General features: G+C 55.5%; 1 protein-coding gene across 2 annotated transcripts in view; it reads left to right on the top strand.

Annotated features, from left to right (window-relative positions):
* Positions 1–18,051, top strand: part of PADI2 (peptidyl arginine deiminase 2) — a 48,984-nt gene that overhangs the window by 18,819 nt on the left and 12,114 nt on the right. Inside the window, exons 4-12 of one of the 2 annotated variants that reach the window (XM_080657731.1) lie at positions 1,193–1,254; positions 4,971–5,088; positions 5,513–5,638; positions 10,907–10,972; positions 12,384–12,562; positions 13,442–13,545; positions 14,283–14,394; positions 15,142–15,249; positions 17,899–18,050. In XM_080657731.1, the coding sequence (XP_080513857.1) occupies positions 1,193–1,254; positions 4,971–5,088; positions 5,513–5,638; positions 10,907–10,972; positions 12,384–12,562; positions 13,442–13,545; positions 14,283–14,394; positions 15,142–15,249; positions 17,899–18,050 (1,027 nt within the window). The remainder of the gene's footprint in view (positions 1–1,192; positions 1,255–4,970; positions 5,089–5,512; positions 5,639–10,906; positions 10,973–12,383; positions 12,563–13,441; positions 13,546–14,282; positions 14,395–15,141; positions 15,250–17,898; position 18,051) is intronic. The other variant, XM_080657730.1, reaches the window with a different exon arrangement.

Here is an 18,051-nt window from a genome sequence, read left to right as displayed (position 1 = left end):
TCCAGGGAGAGGCACGCCTGCCAAGGGGACTCACCAGGAATTCATTCATTCCCACCCAACTCCCATCGCAGTCCAAGTCATGCCCAGCGTGAGGCTGAGCCCTCGGGGCCGTTCCCGGGCCTGGATCCGGCTCATCTCGTTCCGTGTGATGCTCCCATCACCTTCCCAACAATTCCCCTGCCCCGCCCGACTAGTCTCTGGTGCGTTTTGCCTCGCGGGGACATTCGGCAATATCTGAAGACATTCTGGTTGTCACGCTGGGGGATATTGCTGACACCCAGGACGCAGAGGCCAGGGAGACAACCAAACATCCCACAGTGCACAGAACAACCCCCACACACAGAAGTGTCCACCTCAAAATGTCCGTGGTGCCTACTATTGCAATTAGTGCAACTCCTCTGGCTGGAAAGGGCCCCATTTTGCAGGTAAAGAAACGGGATCAGAGAGGCTGCTTAATCTGGCCAAAGTCACACAGCTTATAAGCAGAGAACCAGAGTTCGAACCCAGCACTGTCTGATGCTGCATCTTGAATTCATGTCACTGCCCCACACAGGTTCCATGAAGCCTGTCCCCCACAAAGGTCCCTTCCCCAAGAGAAAGGAGAAACAGGGACCCCTCCCTGGATCCTCTGTCTGACAGCCTGGCCTCTCGAGCACACTCAGATTGAGAGGGGTCAGAGACCCAGTTTCCCGCCCAAACTAAAGCCCTCAGTCCCTGGAGGTGGGATCTGGGCCACTGCACTGAGAATTCTGGGAGAGGTGCACACGCTCAGACACACCTGTGCACACATGCCCTGGCCACGCTGGGAAAGGCAGTGCGGGAATCCTGTGGCCGTTTTCAAAATAAGAACTTCAAATCAGACCAACCGCAGGGCCTGCCCCAGTTCCGCTCATGCCACTGGGTGACCCTGGGCAGGATCTGGCCTCTCCGAACCAAGGCTCCCAGATCTGTACAGTAAGGCCCACCCCACCCACCACCCATAGCTGACTGGTGGGAGATCCAGACGTAGCTGACCGCACCTCTCGAAGCCATCAGCAGGCAGGGGGTATTGAGGCAGGGGTTGGAGGAGATGACCACAGCAAGGCCCTCTCCTTCCAAGGACCAGGCAAATGGTGAGCTACACCCTGATGCCACTGTCCCTGCCCCACCCTGCCTGGCAGGCTCAACAACTCACCCGTGTGTCTGTCCCCAGAGCTCTCCCTGGATGTGGACGCAGACCGGGACGGTGTGGTCGAGAAGAACAACCCAAAAAAGGTACCTCGCTACCAGGGCAGACTCACTGGGGGCTTCCGGGGCAGAGCCCATGCTGGATCCTAAAGCAGCCTGGTCCTCCCAGGAAACACACGCAGCTCTCAGTCTCAGAGGAGGAGACTGGGGCCCGAGACAGGCTCCCCGACACACCACACACCGCGACAGACACACCCCACACCATGAGAGACACACCGCACACCGCGACAGACACACCCCACACCATGAGAGACACACCGCACACCGCGACAGACACACCGCACACCGCGACAGACACACCCCACACCATGAGAGACACACCGCACACCGCGACCCACACACCCAACACCATGAGAGACACACCGCACACCGCGACAGACACACCGCACACCGCGACAGACACACCACACACCGCGACAGACACACCCCACACCATGAGAGACACACCGCACACCGCGACAGACACACCGCACAACGCAACAGACACACCGCACACCGCGACAGACACACCACACACCGCGACAGACACACCCCACACCATGAGAGACACACCGCACACCGCGACAGACACACCACACACCGCGACAGACACACCCCACACCATGAGAGACACACCGCACACCGCGACAGACACACCGCACACCGTGACAGACACACCCCACACCATGAGAGACACACCGCACACCGCGACAGACACACCGCACACCATGAGAGACACACCGCACACCGCGACCCACACACCCAACACCATGAGAGACACACCGCACACCGCGACAGACACACCGCACACTGCAACAGACCCACGGCACACCGCGACAGACCCACGGCACACCGCGACAGACACACTGCGACAGACCCACCACACACCGTGACAGACCCACGCACACCATGAGAGACACACCGCACACCGCGACAGACACACCGCACACCGCGACAGACACACCGCACACCGCGACAGACACACCGCACACCGCGACAGACCCACCGCACACTGCGACAGACCCACGGCACACCGCGACAGACACACCACGACAGACCCACCGCACACCGCGACAGACACACCACGACAGACCCACCGCACACCGCGACAGACACACCACGACAGACCCACGGCACACCGCGACAGACACACCACGACAGACCCACCGCACACCGCGACAGACCCACGGCACACCGCGACAGACACACCACGACAGACCCACCGCACACCGTGACAGACCCACCGCACACCGTGACAGACACACCGCACACCGCGACAGACACACCGCACACTGCGACAGACCCACCGCACACTGCAACAGACACATGGCGACAGACCCACCACGCACTGTGACAGACCCACCGCGCACCGCAGCAGACCCACAGAGCAGCCACACTCCTGTGGAAACAGGCTCCCACGTCTCAGTTTCCCCACCCACAGGATGGGGACCCCGGTTCAGAGAGCTGTTGGAAAAATTAAATGTCCTGCCACAGAGGAAGTGCCACCAAAGTATTTGCTCTTATTATTTTGCTTTTTTTTTTTTTTTTAATCTGAGCGGGAGAGACCGCGTGGAGCAGAAGGCTGCATTAATGCCCTCAGTTCAAGTTTAATGCTGCGTGCACAACCCCTCTCCTGTTTACTTATTCATTCATTCATTCATCATTCATTCGCTTTTCTTCCTCTTCGGCTCCCCACAAAGGACCATTCTGATGGCTTTACTGTGTCCCTTTCTGTTCTTAGGATCCTTACAAAACCCGCCAGCTGGTTGGTGTGCGTGTATTTTTAACTCGTGCCAGTGGCACAGTGTTCTTGACCTCATTCCGTTCCGTACTTTTGCCTCAACCCAGTTTCTTAAGCTCCATTGGTTTTCCTCTGTTACATCCTCTCATTATCTTCCTCAACAATCCAAAGCCTGGTTGAAATTATACATAGATGAATATGTTAACAAGTTAACTGAATACCCCCGTGAGGAGACTAGGGACTAGCTACTGGTCCCCAAATTCCCTGCTTGTTGCTTAGAGGGGCCTCTAGCCTATTGGGGAACCCCTTCTCCCAGGCTCCTCAGTGGGGCTCTGCTCTGCTCCTGCCTTCCCACAGCCGCCGAGGCCGCCTCACTCACTCAGTCTCTGTGTCGGTGGCCAAGAGGTGACACTAGACTCTCTGAGGCCTCCAGCCTGGCCCGAGGGCAGCAGCCTTGGTGAAGGCACGCAGTCCCTGTGGGCCTGAACTTACCAGGCTTTCTCCGTGAGGGCCAGTGACGTTTCATATTTCATTTATCATTTCATAAATATTTGTTGAGCATATTTTACATTCCAGGACTGGGTCAGGCCCTGGGGACATAGCTCCTGCCCTCAGGGAGCCCACAGGCCAGTGGAGGGGGGTGAGGGACACCCACATTAAGTGAAGAATGTCGCAGGTGGCTGTTTCATCACAATTGTCCTAAATCCGCCCCCAGAAGAGCATGTACAGTGTCATAAGTGTAAACCCAGGGGGCTGCTCTGGATGGAGACTCGTAAAGGCTTTCCGGGGAAGTGGGACCATTTTGCTGTGACTGGGAGGAGGAGTGGCATTGGCCAGGTGAAGGGAGAGGGGACAGGGTTCCAGGTGGAGGGACCAGTGCAGTGAAGGCTGAGAGCTTGGCATCTTTGGGGAGCAGAACGGCAGTCAGTGTGGGGGAGCAGAAAGGCAGCCAGCGTGGGGGAGCAGAAAGGCAGCCAGTGTGGGGGAACAGAAAGGCAGCCAGTGTGGGGGAGCAGAACAGCAGCCAGTGTGGGGGAGCAGAAAGGCAGCCAGTGTGGGGGAGCAGAAAGGCAGCCAGTGTGGGGGAACAGAAAGGCAGCCAGTGTGGGGGAGCAGAAAGGCAGCCAGTGTGGGGGAGCAGAACAGCAGCCAGTGTGGGGGAGCAGAAAGGCAGCCAGTGTGGGGGAGCAGAAAGGCAGCCAGTGTGGGGGAGCAGAACAGCAGTCAGTGTGGGGGAGCAGAAAGGCAGCCAGTGTGGGGGAGCAGAAAGGCAGCCAGTGTGGGGGAACAGAAAGGCAGCCAGTGTGGGGGAGCAGAAAGGCAGCCAGTGTGGGGGAACAGAAAGGCAGCCAGTGTGGGGGAGCAGAGTGGGAGAGGAGGAAGGTGAGGGGCACAGATGGAGAGGTGGCAGGTCTCTCCGGGCCTTGCAGGCCACAGTGACTTTATCCTGAGTCAACAGGGAGCGCCCGACCCGGGTGGAAGCAGGAAAGCAACCTGATCTGGGACGAGTCCCTTCTAAGCCACCCTGGCTGCTGGGTGGAAAGGGATTGCCTTGCAGGTCCCATTGGGGCACTTAGAGGCTGTCTGGAAGCACTGGGCGTCTGTCCATCCAGGCGTCTTTCCCTGAGCCCCCTGGGCACTTCAGAGCCTGTCGCAGAAGGCTGCCTGCCCCTTTCTCTGGCCGCCCTCCGTCTCCCTGCCCCCACCCCTCTCCGGGCACAGGCACAGGCACAGGCACAGGCACATCCAACGTGAGGCTCAGGAGGGCCTCAGAGCCTTCCAGTCTCTGTCTCTCTCTGCCACCATCCGTCCGCCTCCTGGACTTTCCGTCGGTGCTTACATGGATGTCTCTGGGCATCAGACGTGGGATTCCAGTTTGCCAGGTCACAGCTGCCCCGATGGGGGGTGGCTGCCCTTTATTCTCTTCCTGGGCCGTCTCTCCGGAGTCCTGTGGGGTCTGGGCTGGGACTGTCTACCAGAAGGTACAGAAGAGAGAACTGACCTCTCCCCCCTGCCACTGCAGGCGTCCTGGACCTGGGGCCCCGAGGGCCAGGGAGCCATCCTGCTGGTGAACTGTGACCGGGAAATACCCTGGTTGTCCAAGGAGGACTGCAGGGACGACAAAGTCTACAGCAAGAATGGTACCAGCAGGGCCCACTCGTGGGGCTGGGGGCAGGGAGGAGCAATGGAAGCAGTCCTGCTGAGTCCTGGGCTGGGCTGAGGGTGAGGCAGGAGTGACCTCGGGTCTCCTGGGGATGGAGGACTCAAACAGCCACTCTTGCTAAAAACAGAAGACAAAACTATTAATATAGTCCCATTGGAACCATGTTTTTTAAAGAAGATACACATACATAGAAAAAAGACGGGAAGGAAATTCCCCAAAGGTTACTGGTTGTCTGTGCAATCGGAGATGACAGCCGGTTTTTATGCCTTTCTATAGTTTCCATCACACTCATGTGTGGGGTTTTCTCCGTCCTGATTATAAAAGTAACAACCGCCCTTTGTAAGCCAGTATGGCAGCCCCAAGTGTCTTCATTCTAACCTCCTCGCGTGTCCACCCGTCAGACCTCAAGGACATGTCGCAGATGGTCCTGCGGACCAAAGGCCCCGACCGCCTCCCCGCGGGATACGAGATCGTCCTCTACATTTCCATGGCGGACTCGGACAAAGTGGGCGTGTTCTACGTGGAGAGTGAGTGGCCCCGGCCCAGCCCAGCCCTCGCGGTCCTGAGCCATTCAGCGCGCACCGAGCTGCCCCGACTCGGACCCAGCTCTGCCCTCTAAGGCTCCCAGGCCTCCCCTACGCAGTGGTGGCCCCCACAGGGGCAGGCGCTGCAGAGAGCCCCCTGGCCTCTCAGTAAGCATCTGGGCCGCTGAGGAACAGAGACGATTACTAAGTCATATTACTAGGAGTCGTCATCGCTGTCCCATGAAGTCAGGAGGCCCCCTGGGCCAGATCTCCCCTCTCTCAAAGGAGGAGGTGGTGCCGCAGGTTTAGGTAGAACCAGAGGCCCTTCTCCCCGTGAACCAAGGGAGGAAGGCCTTTGGAGGTCCTTTTCCGGGGTCATGTCTCCTTCATGATACCTGACACAGGCACCTGCCCCCGGGTGTGGTTTGCCCATCTCGGATTTCCTGGAGCTGAGCATAACCTCCCAACTTTTATATATATATACATATATATATATATTTTAATTGCTTTCAGAGAGGTAAGGAGCAGGAGAGAGAGAGATGGAAACATCAGTGATGAAAGAGAATCATTGACCGGCTGCCTCCTGCACACCCCACACTGGGGATCGAGCCCACACCTGGGGACGTGCCCTGACCAGGAATCGAACCATGACCTCCTGGTTCCTAGATCAACGCTCCACCACTAAGCCAGCCCCGCCGGGCATGCCTCCGACTTTTAAAGAGCCCCTGGCGCTGCTGTGGGCACCCTGAGGGGGCTGACCCCCTTGCTCCTCTTGTCTGTGACGGGCACCCTGGGCCCCACTGTGTAGGGAATGTGCTTCCGCCACAGAGCGACCTGCTCTGACCCATTCCTTCTATAAGTGCGTGTTGAGCGCCCTCGGCGCCAGGTGCTATTCCCAGCACTGGGCTCCCCACAGTGAACTCTGCAAGCACACACTGCCCTGGGGAGGTGACAGTCCAGTGAGGGAGACATAGGAACTAGCATGATTGGAGGAAATGACGTGAGAGAGAGTGTGCGGGGTAGAGGTGAGGTACTGCCAGCCTGAGCAGGTGACCGAGCTGAGACCCAAACCAATAATGAGAAGGAACCAGCCCTTTATGAGCCGAGGGAAGAGTGTTCCAAGCACAGGGAACAGTACGGACAAGGCACAGAGGAGGGAACCAGCCTGGAGGAGCAGAGGGAAGACCAGAGCGAGGAGATGTGCTGGAATCAAGGTCAGCGAACTGGGCGGGAGCCAGGGCGTGCAGAGAAGGCTCCGCCTTTCCTCTGAGGGCAGCGGCAGGGTTTTAAGCAAGGGACTGCCAAGAGCTGATTTATGTGTTAAAATGCCCTCTAAGCAAAATAGTTAGCATTGCATTTTGCCATGGGTGCAGGGTGGGGCTTCCCCTGCGTGCCCAGCTGCCTGGATCGCTGGCCTAGCTCTGGGGCCCACCTCTGGACCAGCCCACTGCAGCCAGGGCAGTCACTTGGAGGAGTTGGTCACAGGGTTCTCTGGACCCTCGCCTCCGGGAGTGATTTGGCCAGGACAGCAATGGACAGCTGCCACCTGAAGCCAGTCCTCCTCCTGATCCACCCTGGGCTCGGGCAATGACCTCATACAGGTTGGAATGTCCCCAGAGTCAGGCCGGCTCTGCAGCCCCAGGGGGCCAGAGATGTTGATGTTTACCCCGGCCAGGCCAGGGTTGCCACGGGGGATGGGGCTGCGGGCAGGGGCTGGAGGGGTACAGGCAGGACCTTCACCTGGGCTTCTTGACCATGGCATTGAATTGTGACGCCTGGATGTTATCCAGAGGGCTCTTTTTACTGATGGGAGTGGATTGAGGTCTGGCGCTGTAAGCACATCCCTCCCCGTCCCTCGCCATCCCAGATGGGTCCTGAGCAGACAAGAGGAATCACTACGCAAGCGCTTTGGATGCTTTGGACAGCGGTCCCCAGTCTGTGTTATCTGGGCTGGCGTCCTACAGGGGGGGTGGCGTTACAGAGACAGACAGCGATGATCCCAGAATAGTCCGTTTCCCACAAAATGTTCCGTCCTGGATGGCTGCTCAGGGTCACACGAAAGAACAGGATGGAAAACGGTCCATCTGTGGCAGTTACCTTTTCTCCTTTTTCTTCTTTTGGGGTGGCGTCAAGATCCAGGTACACCTGTGGGTGAGAGTGTGTTGTGTTACAGGAATGTCATGTGTCACCCACTACCTGTCACTACCAGAACCAGTAAGTAGAGAGAAGGATTGGATCTTTATGGGAGCTTTATTCAGATGGCCAGTGATCTGAGAAGATGGTGGGTTGTGTACCCTAAAAACATCATCTTACATCTCATCTCAAGGCGACCCTTTTTATAAGGAGGAAAAAAGTGTAGGTAAAGAGTTTGGAATTCAGGGAGAAAAGGTTAATCAGATGGTGATTCTTTAGATAGATAGATAGATAGATAGATAGATAGATAGATATTATTGATTTCAGAGAAGAAGGGAGAGCGAGAGAGAGAGAAACATCAATGATGAGAGATAATCATTGATCAGCTGCCTCCTACACGGCCCCTACTGGGGATCGGGCCTGCAACCTGGGCATGTGCCCTGACCAGAAATTGAACCATGACCTCCTAACTCATAGGTTGGCACTCAACCTCCGAGCCACATCAGCCGGGCTAGATGGTGATTCTTCATCTGCATCCTGGGCAGGGACACTCTCTCCCTGGAGCACAATGGCTCAGATACCGTCTTGGTCGCTTGCAGCCCTCCTGGGGCACGAAGGTTGGATTGCTAACGGGTCTCCTGAAGTCAGGGCAGGTCCCGTCATACACTCCAGGCCCCGGAACAATAGCTTCTACATGCACCAGTTACCAAGCCTAGTAATTATATAACTAAAACTAAAAAGATTTAACTTCTTGAGTTCCCCATCAGGCAGGGGGCTGGACTGGAGGCTAGGGACCCCAAGAGGGGGGCTCTGGAGCCCAGGAGATTCAAATCCTAGATCTAAGCAAGTCTAACATATCCAGACCTCTTGCTCCTCATTTGTGATATGATTTGGAGACAACAAGAGGCCTGGCTGAGCCCCTGGTAATGGGGATTCAAGAGGAGTGAGTGTCAGACACTCAGCACAGTAGCTGGTCCATGGAGCGCTCTCTCTAGATGGCACTTGTTGCTTTTGTTGGAATTATTATGATGATTATTAATAATCATTAGAAGTCTCGAATGCTGTTAGGAAGATCCAGCCTCAGCTTCAGCCCCAGGGTCCCAGAGTTAGGTCCTGGCCGCTTCCTACCAAGGATACAGAGACCAGCTTGTCCGTTTGCCCAGGACCTTCCTGGGTTTAGCACTGAAAATCCATCCCCCCAGAAATCCCCTCAGTCCCGGGCACAGCAGGACAGTGGCTCACACTGTCACACTGAGGAGTCTCCTTGGGAGGTGGAATATCTCCAAAGTGACCAGAAAGCCTGTGCCAAATCATACCATACGCCCGGGCAGGGCCAAGGCCTGGGGCTAAGGAGAGGTCAGGGTGGCCGGCGGACACAGCTCCGGGCATGTGGCCGCTCCATAAAGGGGCATTGTTGGTTCCTGTAGGGAGAGCCAGCCATGCCCAGGCGGGCCTGCACCCAGCTGGGGACGGGGGACAAGGGAAGGAGGCTCCTCAGGACAGGGGCTGGATTGTTCCCACCGAGGAATTGATCTGCCTAGAGCTGGCCCAGTCCGCCAGAAAGAGAGACACATGAAGGTCGCCGGCCGGGAGAGGGAGAAAACTGCACGCAGATGGGCAAGATCATGTCCCTCCACCTGACCCAGCTCCCCTGGCCAGGCCCCTGCCCTCCCCCACCACAGCTTTGGAGCTTTCTGCAAAGATGAGTCGCCTCCTAGGCCTGAGATCTCTCCCCCTGAGCATCTATCGGTTCAAGTGCAGCCTGGGTGTGTGGGCAGTTCAGGCGCAGCCTGGTGTGTGGGCGTGGACGAGCTTGAGCGCCGAGGGGGGAATGTTTTTAGTTATGCAGATTGGGACACAGGGCACAAGCTGTCCTTGCTGAAGGAGGAGGACTTCACCTTCTGTGTCGGGCTGTGGTGAGTTCCTTGGAACATTCAGTGCCTGAGTCTATACGCCTCATTTCTTGGGCCCATCCAAGGGGAGGTGATGTGAGGTTTTATCTCTTTGGCTTCTGTTGTTCATGAGCCGTTTGATGAAAAGGTCATGACTTTTTTTTTTCAGGGAGGAAGGGAGAGGGAGAGAGAGATAAAAACATCAATGATGCCCTACCTGGTTTGGCTCAGTGGACAGAGCGTCGGCCTGCAGACTGAAGGGTCCCGGGTTCGATTCCAGTTAAGGGCGCATGCCTGGGTTGCAGGCTTGATCCCAATCAATGATTCTCTCTCATCATTGATGTTTCTAATGTTTCTATCTCTCTCTCCCTCTCCCTTCCTCTGTGAAATCAATAAAAATATTTTTTTAAAAGAAACATCAATGATGAGAGAGAATCATTGACCGGCTGCCTCTTGCACGCCCCCCACCGGGGGTCAAACCCAGAACCCAGGCATGTGACCTGACCAGGAATGGAACCATGTCCTCCTGATTCCTAGGTCGATGCTCAACCAATGAGCTCCACCAGCCAGGCGAAAAGGTCATGAGTTTTGCATAAGGGGTGTGCTGACTCATTCACGGTTCTCATAGTAGTGATAGCAACTGGTCCCAGCTGTGTTACCGGTGGTTACCCATGGTACTAAGTTTACCGAAGTTACCGAAGCTGTATCATTTTATCTTGCAATGACCCAATGGCATAGGCATTGTTACCGTCCATTTAACAGATGAGTAAACTGAGGGGAGGGGAGGGTAAGTGAAATCCCTGAGGTTTCACAGCTTAGAAAGCCAGAGTGGCATTTGAATCAGGTCTCTCTGACTGTGGAAGCCATAACCACTCAGGTGACCGCCCTCAGTGAGGTATACAGGCTGGGGAAAAGTAGGTTTGCAGTTGTGAATACTCGAAACACCAAGTGTATTCTTGTATTATTATTTATGAATTAATGTATTATTTTCCATATGAACGATTGTAAACCTACGTCCGCCCCGCCCTGTGTGACCAGGGTCCAGTGGCGCACACTATCCTATGTGAGGAGCCATTCGAAGCCTGAACTGCGTGGTTCTTTCATTCACTTTGCAAGTTTTAATCAACCACCCTGTTTGTGCCAGGACTGTTCTGGTTCCATGTTCTAACCCTTGGGCGACTGGTCACTAACCATTACCGTTGTTGGTGACCATAGCGCTAAGCTGAGTCTGATTCTGCCCTTCCAGCTCTGCGGGGCATAAAGAATCTCCTTCTGGAACTGCGTAGGGTCCTACGCCCATGGCTTTGCCAATGCAAGTACCCCTCTCCTTACTCCCCCCACCTCTGCCACCCCCAAGGACATCTCAAAGCCTGCCCCCCTCTGCTCAAGTGCTTCTTCCCATCCTGCCTCCTTCCCCTGTCCTCCCCACCCCAGTAACCCCATGGGCTCGCTCCCCCACAGCTCTGTTCTGACGCTTCCCATCTCTGCTCTGTCTTACCATCAGCTGAGCGCTGCTCTTCCACAGAGATTCTGGGCCTCTCTCCCCCAAAGCCCTTGCCCGTGCTGGCCACAGAGTAATGAGTCAATACATGCGCTCTGAATTGGCCTACAAATTCTCCTACGGGGAGCAGTATGGGAGCCATATGGGAGCCAGCGGTTCAGTAGACATTTATTAAACCCTGAGCCAGACCGGCTGGACCCGTCTCTGCCCCCACAAAGTGACAGCCTCTCGGGGCCAACAGTGAACACTGCGGTCATCGCCATTCAGAAAGGCTGGGATGGGGAAGGACGGGGGCTGCGGAGGCTCCAAACAGAGCCCCTGGCTTGGTCTCTGAGGGACCCGGGCACAATTCTCAGAAGTGACACAAATTTTAAAAAAAGTGACACAAATCAAGGCCTGAAAGGAGGGAGATGGCTGTTCCCAGCAGAGGAGCAGCACTGGACACACCTCCTAACCTCCCAGCCACGAAGATGTACAGCCAGGGACCCACGCCTGGGTCTTCATGCAGCAAGTTCCCCTCCAAGATTACCTGGAGGGGAATCTGGGTGCAAATGGGCACACTGTGTTTTATTCTGTAACGGGGAAGGGAGCTTGAGGGTTCGGGATTGGACGTGACTTTGAGTCCCAGCTCAGCCACTTACTGGCTATGTGACCTCAAACAAGCCATTTCTCCTTTCTGCGGCTCCGTTTCCTAGTCATAAAACAGGAAGAAGGATCGCTTTCTCAGCGTCACTGGCTGCTCAGTCGTCCCCTGCCATCATCCGGGAGCACCATTCCTGGGAAAGTTGGCTCCTTTTTTTATTTTTTTAATATCCTTTTCATTGATTTCAGAGAAGAAGGGAGAGGGAGAGAGAGATAGAAACATCAGTGATGAGAGAGAATCATGGATCGGCTGCCTCCCGTACGCCCCCATACTGGGATGGAGCCCGCAACCCAGGCATGTGGCCTGACTGGGCATCGAACCACCATCAGTGTTCGCTCCTTTGCAGACAAGGAAGCCAGAAGCCAGAGAGGTAGTCTGGCTCAGGGCCACACGGCTAGCCCACGGTAGCGCTGGGACAGGGACCAGGCCACGGCCCCTCTGACGGCTTTTCTGCTTGTGCGTTTTCTCTCTTCATCTGGAGGACAAGTTCCTCTGCCCTCTTGTCCCCCATCAGTGACCCCGCCTCGCTGACCTCTTCCTGGTGGGGCGGGGGTCCGACATTGGTCCTTCTCCCTCCAGACCCGTTCTTCGGCCAGCGTTACATCCACATCCTGGGCCGGCAGAAGCTCTACCACGTGGTCAAGTACACAGGCGGCTCGGCGGAGCTGCTGTTCTTCGTGGAAGGCCTACGGTTCCCCGACGAGGGCTTCCCTGGCCTGGTCTCCATCCACGTCAGCCTGCTGGAGTATATGAGCGAGGTGAGGGCTGCAGGCCTCCCCCATGCAGGGCTGCCCCTGGGCGCCAGGCGGGATCCTTCCAGAGGGCCAAGCCCGGGATCCCCTGCCCCCCGCTCTCCCCCACTGTGCTCCACTCCCCTCAAAGCACCAAGAGAGAGTCCAGGCTTGGAGACCTAGATGCCCCCACCATTCACGTTCCGATGAGACTGGGTCCAGCTTACATTGACCAGAACAGGCTCTGGAGTCACTGCCCAAGTTCAGGCCCATGAGACACCTGGCAGGTGAACTGACTCCCTGGGCCTTGGTTTCTGACAAACGCTCCTACTTCCTGGGATGGCTCTGAGCATCCGAACTTGTAAGAACTCATTCACAAAGCACCCTCAGGTCCGTGGGAAAAGGGAAGGCAGAAAAGGCACAGCTAACAGCACGGGTGGGGAGGGGGCCTGGCTGCCAGGGTCTCAGACTGGCCGCTCCAGCGGGCACCGCAGAGACTCACAGGGCAACCTGGGCGGGACCAAGTGGGCCGACTTCAGGAAGAGAACTTGGGTGGGGCAAGATCAGAAAGTGGTCAGGAGTGTGCTCTCAGCTGTCAGACAACCTGGGTTTAAACCCAGCCTCTACCACTTACTAACCATGTGCCCTTGGGCAGCTACATAAGAGGTCTGTGACTCAGAGGTCTGTGACTCGGTTTCCCCATCTGTAAAACAAGGGTTATAGTGTAATCTACCTCCTGGGGTAAGGCAGAAATGAGTCGGTGCTTGGAAAACCACCACAGGGCCTGGCACATAGTAGGTGCTCAATAAATGTACTATTGTTATCAGTGTCCCCCGCTTGGGAAGGCAGGAGTGACAAGCACCCTGACGAGACTTTTGGGTCCCCTCCCCTTCTCTCCCACGCCAGGAGATTCCGCTGACACCCATCTTCACGGACACCGTGGTGTTCCGGATTGCTCCGTGGATCATGACCCCCAACATCCTGCCTCCCGTGTCCGTGTATGTGTGCTGGTAAGCAGTGGCCATGGTGCAGACGGGCAGTGTGGCAGAGTGGCTATCGCTGAGGCTTCAGGGCAGACAGACCTGGGTTCAGATATGTGACCTTGCAAAACTCACTTAGCTTCCGTTTCTCTGAAATGCTAATGTCACAGAATCTCTGTGAGGATTAAATGAGACGAAGCAGGCAAAGTATCCATCCAAGGTCCTGGCACAGAGTTTTCACTCTAAAAATAATAGTTACCGTTTCTTTTCTTACTCTTGGCCCATGCTGTGAAGTTGGGAACGTCCTGTGCAATGGATATTCATCTCATTCATTCAGCAGGTGTTTTTTTATTGAGCCCCTACTATGTGCTAGACAGCCGGAGCACGATGAGAAGCAGGGGAAAGAAGTGCCTGCAGGTGGGTGCTGGCCACACTCAAGGGCCTGAGGTCCGGGCCCATCCCCTGCCTCCGTGCTAAGCAGACCTCCGCTTTGGAATCCGGGGGAGTCAGAGATAAGGCTTGGGGACAGGTGGGGGTGAGAGTCCCCCTCCGCATTTTACTTGTTCATGACCTTGGCAAACACCGTGTGTGGGTGAATTTACTTGGCCCTTGGGTCCAGCGGCCTTTGCAAAGGTGACTGAACACAGGTGTGGCCTCACCTGCCTGGCACAGCCTCCAGGTGCCAGCTGCTCTTGCCGCCTCAGTGGCCCGGCCCTCGTCCCTCCTCACCCTTTCTCCCGGCCTTCCTCTCTCCCTAAACTTCTCAGCATGAAGGACAATTACCTGTTCCTGAAAGAGGTGAAGAACCTGGTCGAGAAAACCAACTGCGAGCTGAAGGTCTGCTTCCAGTACATAAACCGAGGAGACCGCTGGATCCAGGTGAGGAGCCGGGCTGGAAGGGCGTGGCCCAGAGCTCAGGCAAGAAGAGTTGGCTTAACGTCAACATCCTGGCACCGCACCGCGCCACGTGTGGGAATTCTGCCGTCAGCTCACACATGCACGTGTGCTCAGAGACATAAATGTTTAAGGCAGTTCACTGCAGCCTAGGCAGCAAAAGCCTGTAAAACAACCCAAATGTCCCTCCAGGGGGAACGGGGGGCACACATATGATAGGGCAGCCTTCCCGTGGAGGGGTCTACAGCAGCTAGGACAGTGGTCGGCAAACTGCGGCTCTGTTGACTAATGAGTTTGCCGACCACTGGGATAGGGGCTTAATCACAAGGAACAACAACAGCCTGTAATTATTGGAATCGAGAGTCTAGGTCAGTGGTCGGCAAACTCATTAGTCAACAGAGCGGCAAACCGCGGCTGGTGAGCCGCATGAGCCGCATGTGGCTCGCGAGCCACCGTTTGCCGACCACTGAGCTAGGAAGAAGCCCACTGTAAATACAGAAGGAGCTCTAAGTTCAGGTGTTTCTTGCAGGAGGATGTGCCCAGTGGTGTTTTATAAAACGGGGTTGATATGAACACACACACGCTTGCCATGTGCAGAGCCCGTCCGTGGAAGGATGCGTAGGAACAGAACCAGAGCCGTCACCTGCGGTCAGGAAGAGAATTGGGGGTACTGGCTGCTACTCACTGGTGGTGCTCTGACTCATCTGATGGCTCCCCTTGGTGTCCCCACAGGATGAAATTGAGTTTGGCTACATTGAGGCCCCCCACAAAGGCTTCCCCGTGGTGCTGGACTCCCCCCGAGACGGAAATCTGAAGGAGTTCCCAGTGAAGCAGCTCCTGGTGAGATGCTGAGGGCCACCCTGGGACGGGCTGGGGTGCCGTCCTGGGGACTCTTACAGGACGGGAGTGGTCAGCAGACCTTGGCACCCTTGACAAATTAGTCTGTTGCCCAGAGCCTCCGTTTTCCCACCTGCGAAATGGGTCAGTTGGAATAGTGATCTCTAAGGGCCTTTCCTGCTCTGGTAACTGATGCATTTCCAACAAATGGAGGGTTTTCTGTTAGATGAAAAATAGGAACTGTGTGTCACAAAGGCAGGTCAGGGGCCCTGACTTCTGCCACTGCCCCACCCCCAACTTGCAGCGAAATAAGTTTCCAAGAGGAAAATTATAGTTAAGCAGTTATCAAAAATCATGGTTACAACTTCACAGCTCATTAAAGCTGTGGTCTTTCAGTGGATGTGTGTGTTTTTAATGTTTTCATTGATTTTTAGAGAGAGAGGAAAGGAGAGGGATAGAAAAATAGAAACATCAATGAGAGAAACATCATTGATCAACTGCCTCCTGCATACCCCTCATTGGGGATCAAGCCCACAACCCGGGCATGTGCCCTAACGGGGAATCGAACTCTTGGTTCGTGGTTCAGCGCTCAACCACTGAGCCACACCGGTCGGGCTGCATTTGTTATTTTTTTTAAGCAATTTGACCCCCCCCCATTTCCACTCCCCTTTAATGCCCTCCGCAAGACATCAGGGCTACTCAGAGGCGACCCCTTTGCCAGGTTCACACCTGCTTCTTGTGAACCTTCACTCACCTATCCCCCTCGTCACAGGAGATGGGGAACCCCTTGGTGTGAGCGCAAAGCTCTGGAATGCAGGCAGACCTGGCCTTGAGTCCTGGTTCTACCCCTTAGCAGCAGTGTGGCCTTGGGCAAGCAACTCGCTCTCTTTAGGAGTGGCCTGACGCCTCAGCTTGCTCATCTGTAAAATGGGGATGGAAACAGTATCCACCTCCCAGGACTGTGGTGAAGATCAGAGGCCTTCTCTCAGGCATCCGTGCTGCACCTGATACACTGCCCATCACTAGCTGTCGTTATGTTTGTCGTCCCACAGCCCTGGATACTGTCCTCGGTGAGGACTGTCCCTTCCCTCCAACACTGGGAGGGGCAGAGTCAAACCGGCCCGCCACAGGCATGAGAACTGAGGCTTCCCAGACCCCTCCTCTCACGGTCCCTGGGTCACCACCTGCCCTCAGTGTTAGCTGCCTGCTTGCAAAGCCATGGGCTGCATTGTTCCCGGAGGCCTGTGCCAAGCCCGGCTCTGTGCCGAGTGCCTGCCCGCCTGTGTGACGCTGAAAAGCCCCAGCTGCCCCAGCCTCCCGCAAACCGCACCTTGCCATCTGGGCTCCCAGGCGAGAAAGCGCTAAGCTTCAGCCATCCATCCCACCCGTCACAGCTGTCCCTGGAGCCTCTCCGCTGGGCCAGGATAAGCCACACATCTTCCCACTTCACTTTTCTTATTACACGGGTTTTTGTCAGACAAGCTTAATCCCAGCCCCAATGCAAGTTCCCAAGCAAGACCCCTACTTTTTTTTAAATAAAAACAAAAAATCATAAAAGGAACCGTAAAATTCAGGTGGTCACCAAGGTTATATCAACTGGGGACCACTGGGGTTATGCCAGCTCCAGAGCTCTGTGCCAAGAAGGATTCTGAGGCTACATCTGGGCTCGGTGGACAAATATGGTTGTTTGGGGACAGGTTGGAATGTCGTATGTCACCTACCTGCCATTCCTGCATGTATCAGTCAGCTTTCACTAAGTAAGGCTGCAGTAACAAACAACCCCCAAATTTCAAAGCTTGACAACAGCAAAGGTCCATTTCCTGCGTACACTCGTGTTGGTTGCTGGTTGGTTGTCTGCAGCTCTGCTTCCTTGTTCCTTCCTCATTCTGGAGCCCAGGCTGCAGGAGCAGCTCCAGTCTGAGTAATGCCATTCTCCTAGCGCGAGGATGGGAGAGGGTGGACAGGCATACGCAGTGAATCTATGGCTTTGGCTCTGAACTGGCATGTGGCACTGCTGCTCACATTTCATTGGCCAAAACAAGTCATATGACCAAGTCTGATACTGGGCAAGGAAGTATATTCCTTCTACAGGGAGAAACCACAAGTCACACAGCAATAGCTCAGGATGCAAAATCCTCTTACTGAGAAGCGGGGAGCAAGTCTCTGGGAGCAATAATACAATCTACCACCTTGCCGCAGGTCACCTGATCCAACACCTTTGACAGCTGGGGAAACTGAGGGTCGGAGAGCTGAAGAGATGAGCAGGGACATCCATAGCACAAAATGAGGACTAATCCTGAAATCACTGATGTACCTTCGTGTTTGGGAAATACTAGTAGAGGCACATGCAGAAACTCAGATGCATACGTGCACATTCACACACACACACACACACACACACACACACACACTTACATGCTCATGTTCATGCCCACACTCACACCAACATGCTCACAAACTCAACCTCCCCCTGCCAGGCTCTACTCTTTGGTGGGAATAAGAAGGCCATGGATGACCCCTGCCCAGAGCCTACGTGCCCACAATGCCAGACCTAAGGTGGTCAAGGCGTGATCATCAGAAGGTGACTACGTTGGGGCTAAGGACACTACGTGGCTACAGGACACTAATGATGGGTGTGTGCCCCCTGCCTAGGGCCCAGATTTCGGCTACGTGTCCCGGGAGCCCCTCTTTGAGCCTGTCACCAGCCTCGATTCCTTTGGGAACCTGGAGGTCAGTCCCCCAGTGACCGTGAACGGCAAGACATACCCCCTGGGCCGGATCCTCATCGGGAGCAGCTTTCCTCTG

The sequence above is a fragment of the Plecotus auritus genome (genome assembly GCF_963455305.1).
Source record: "Plecotus auritus genome assembly, chromosome: 2".
Taxonomy (NCBI): Eukaryota; Metazoa; Chordata; class Mammalia; order Chiroptera; family Vespertilionidae; genus Plecotus; species Plecotus auritus.
The sequence above is the reverse complement of the archived record's forward strand: the minus strand, read 5'-3'. Positions and strand labels throughout refer to the sequence as shown.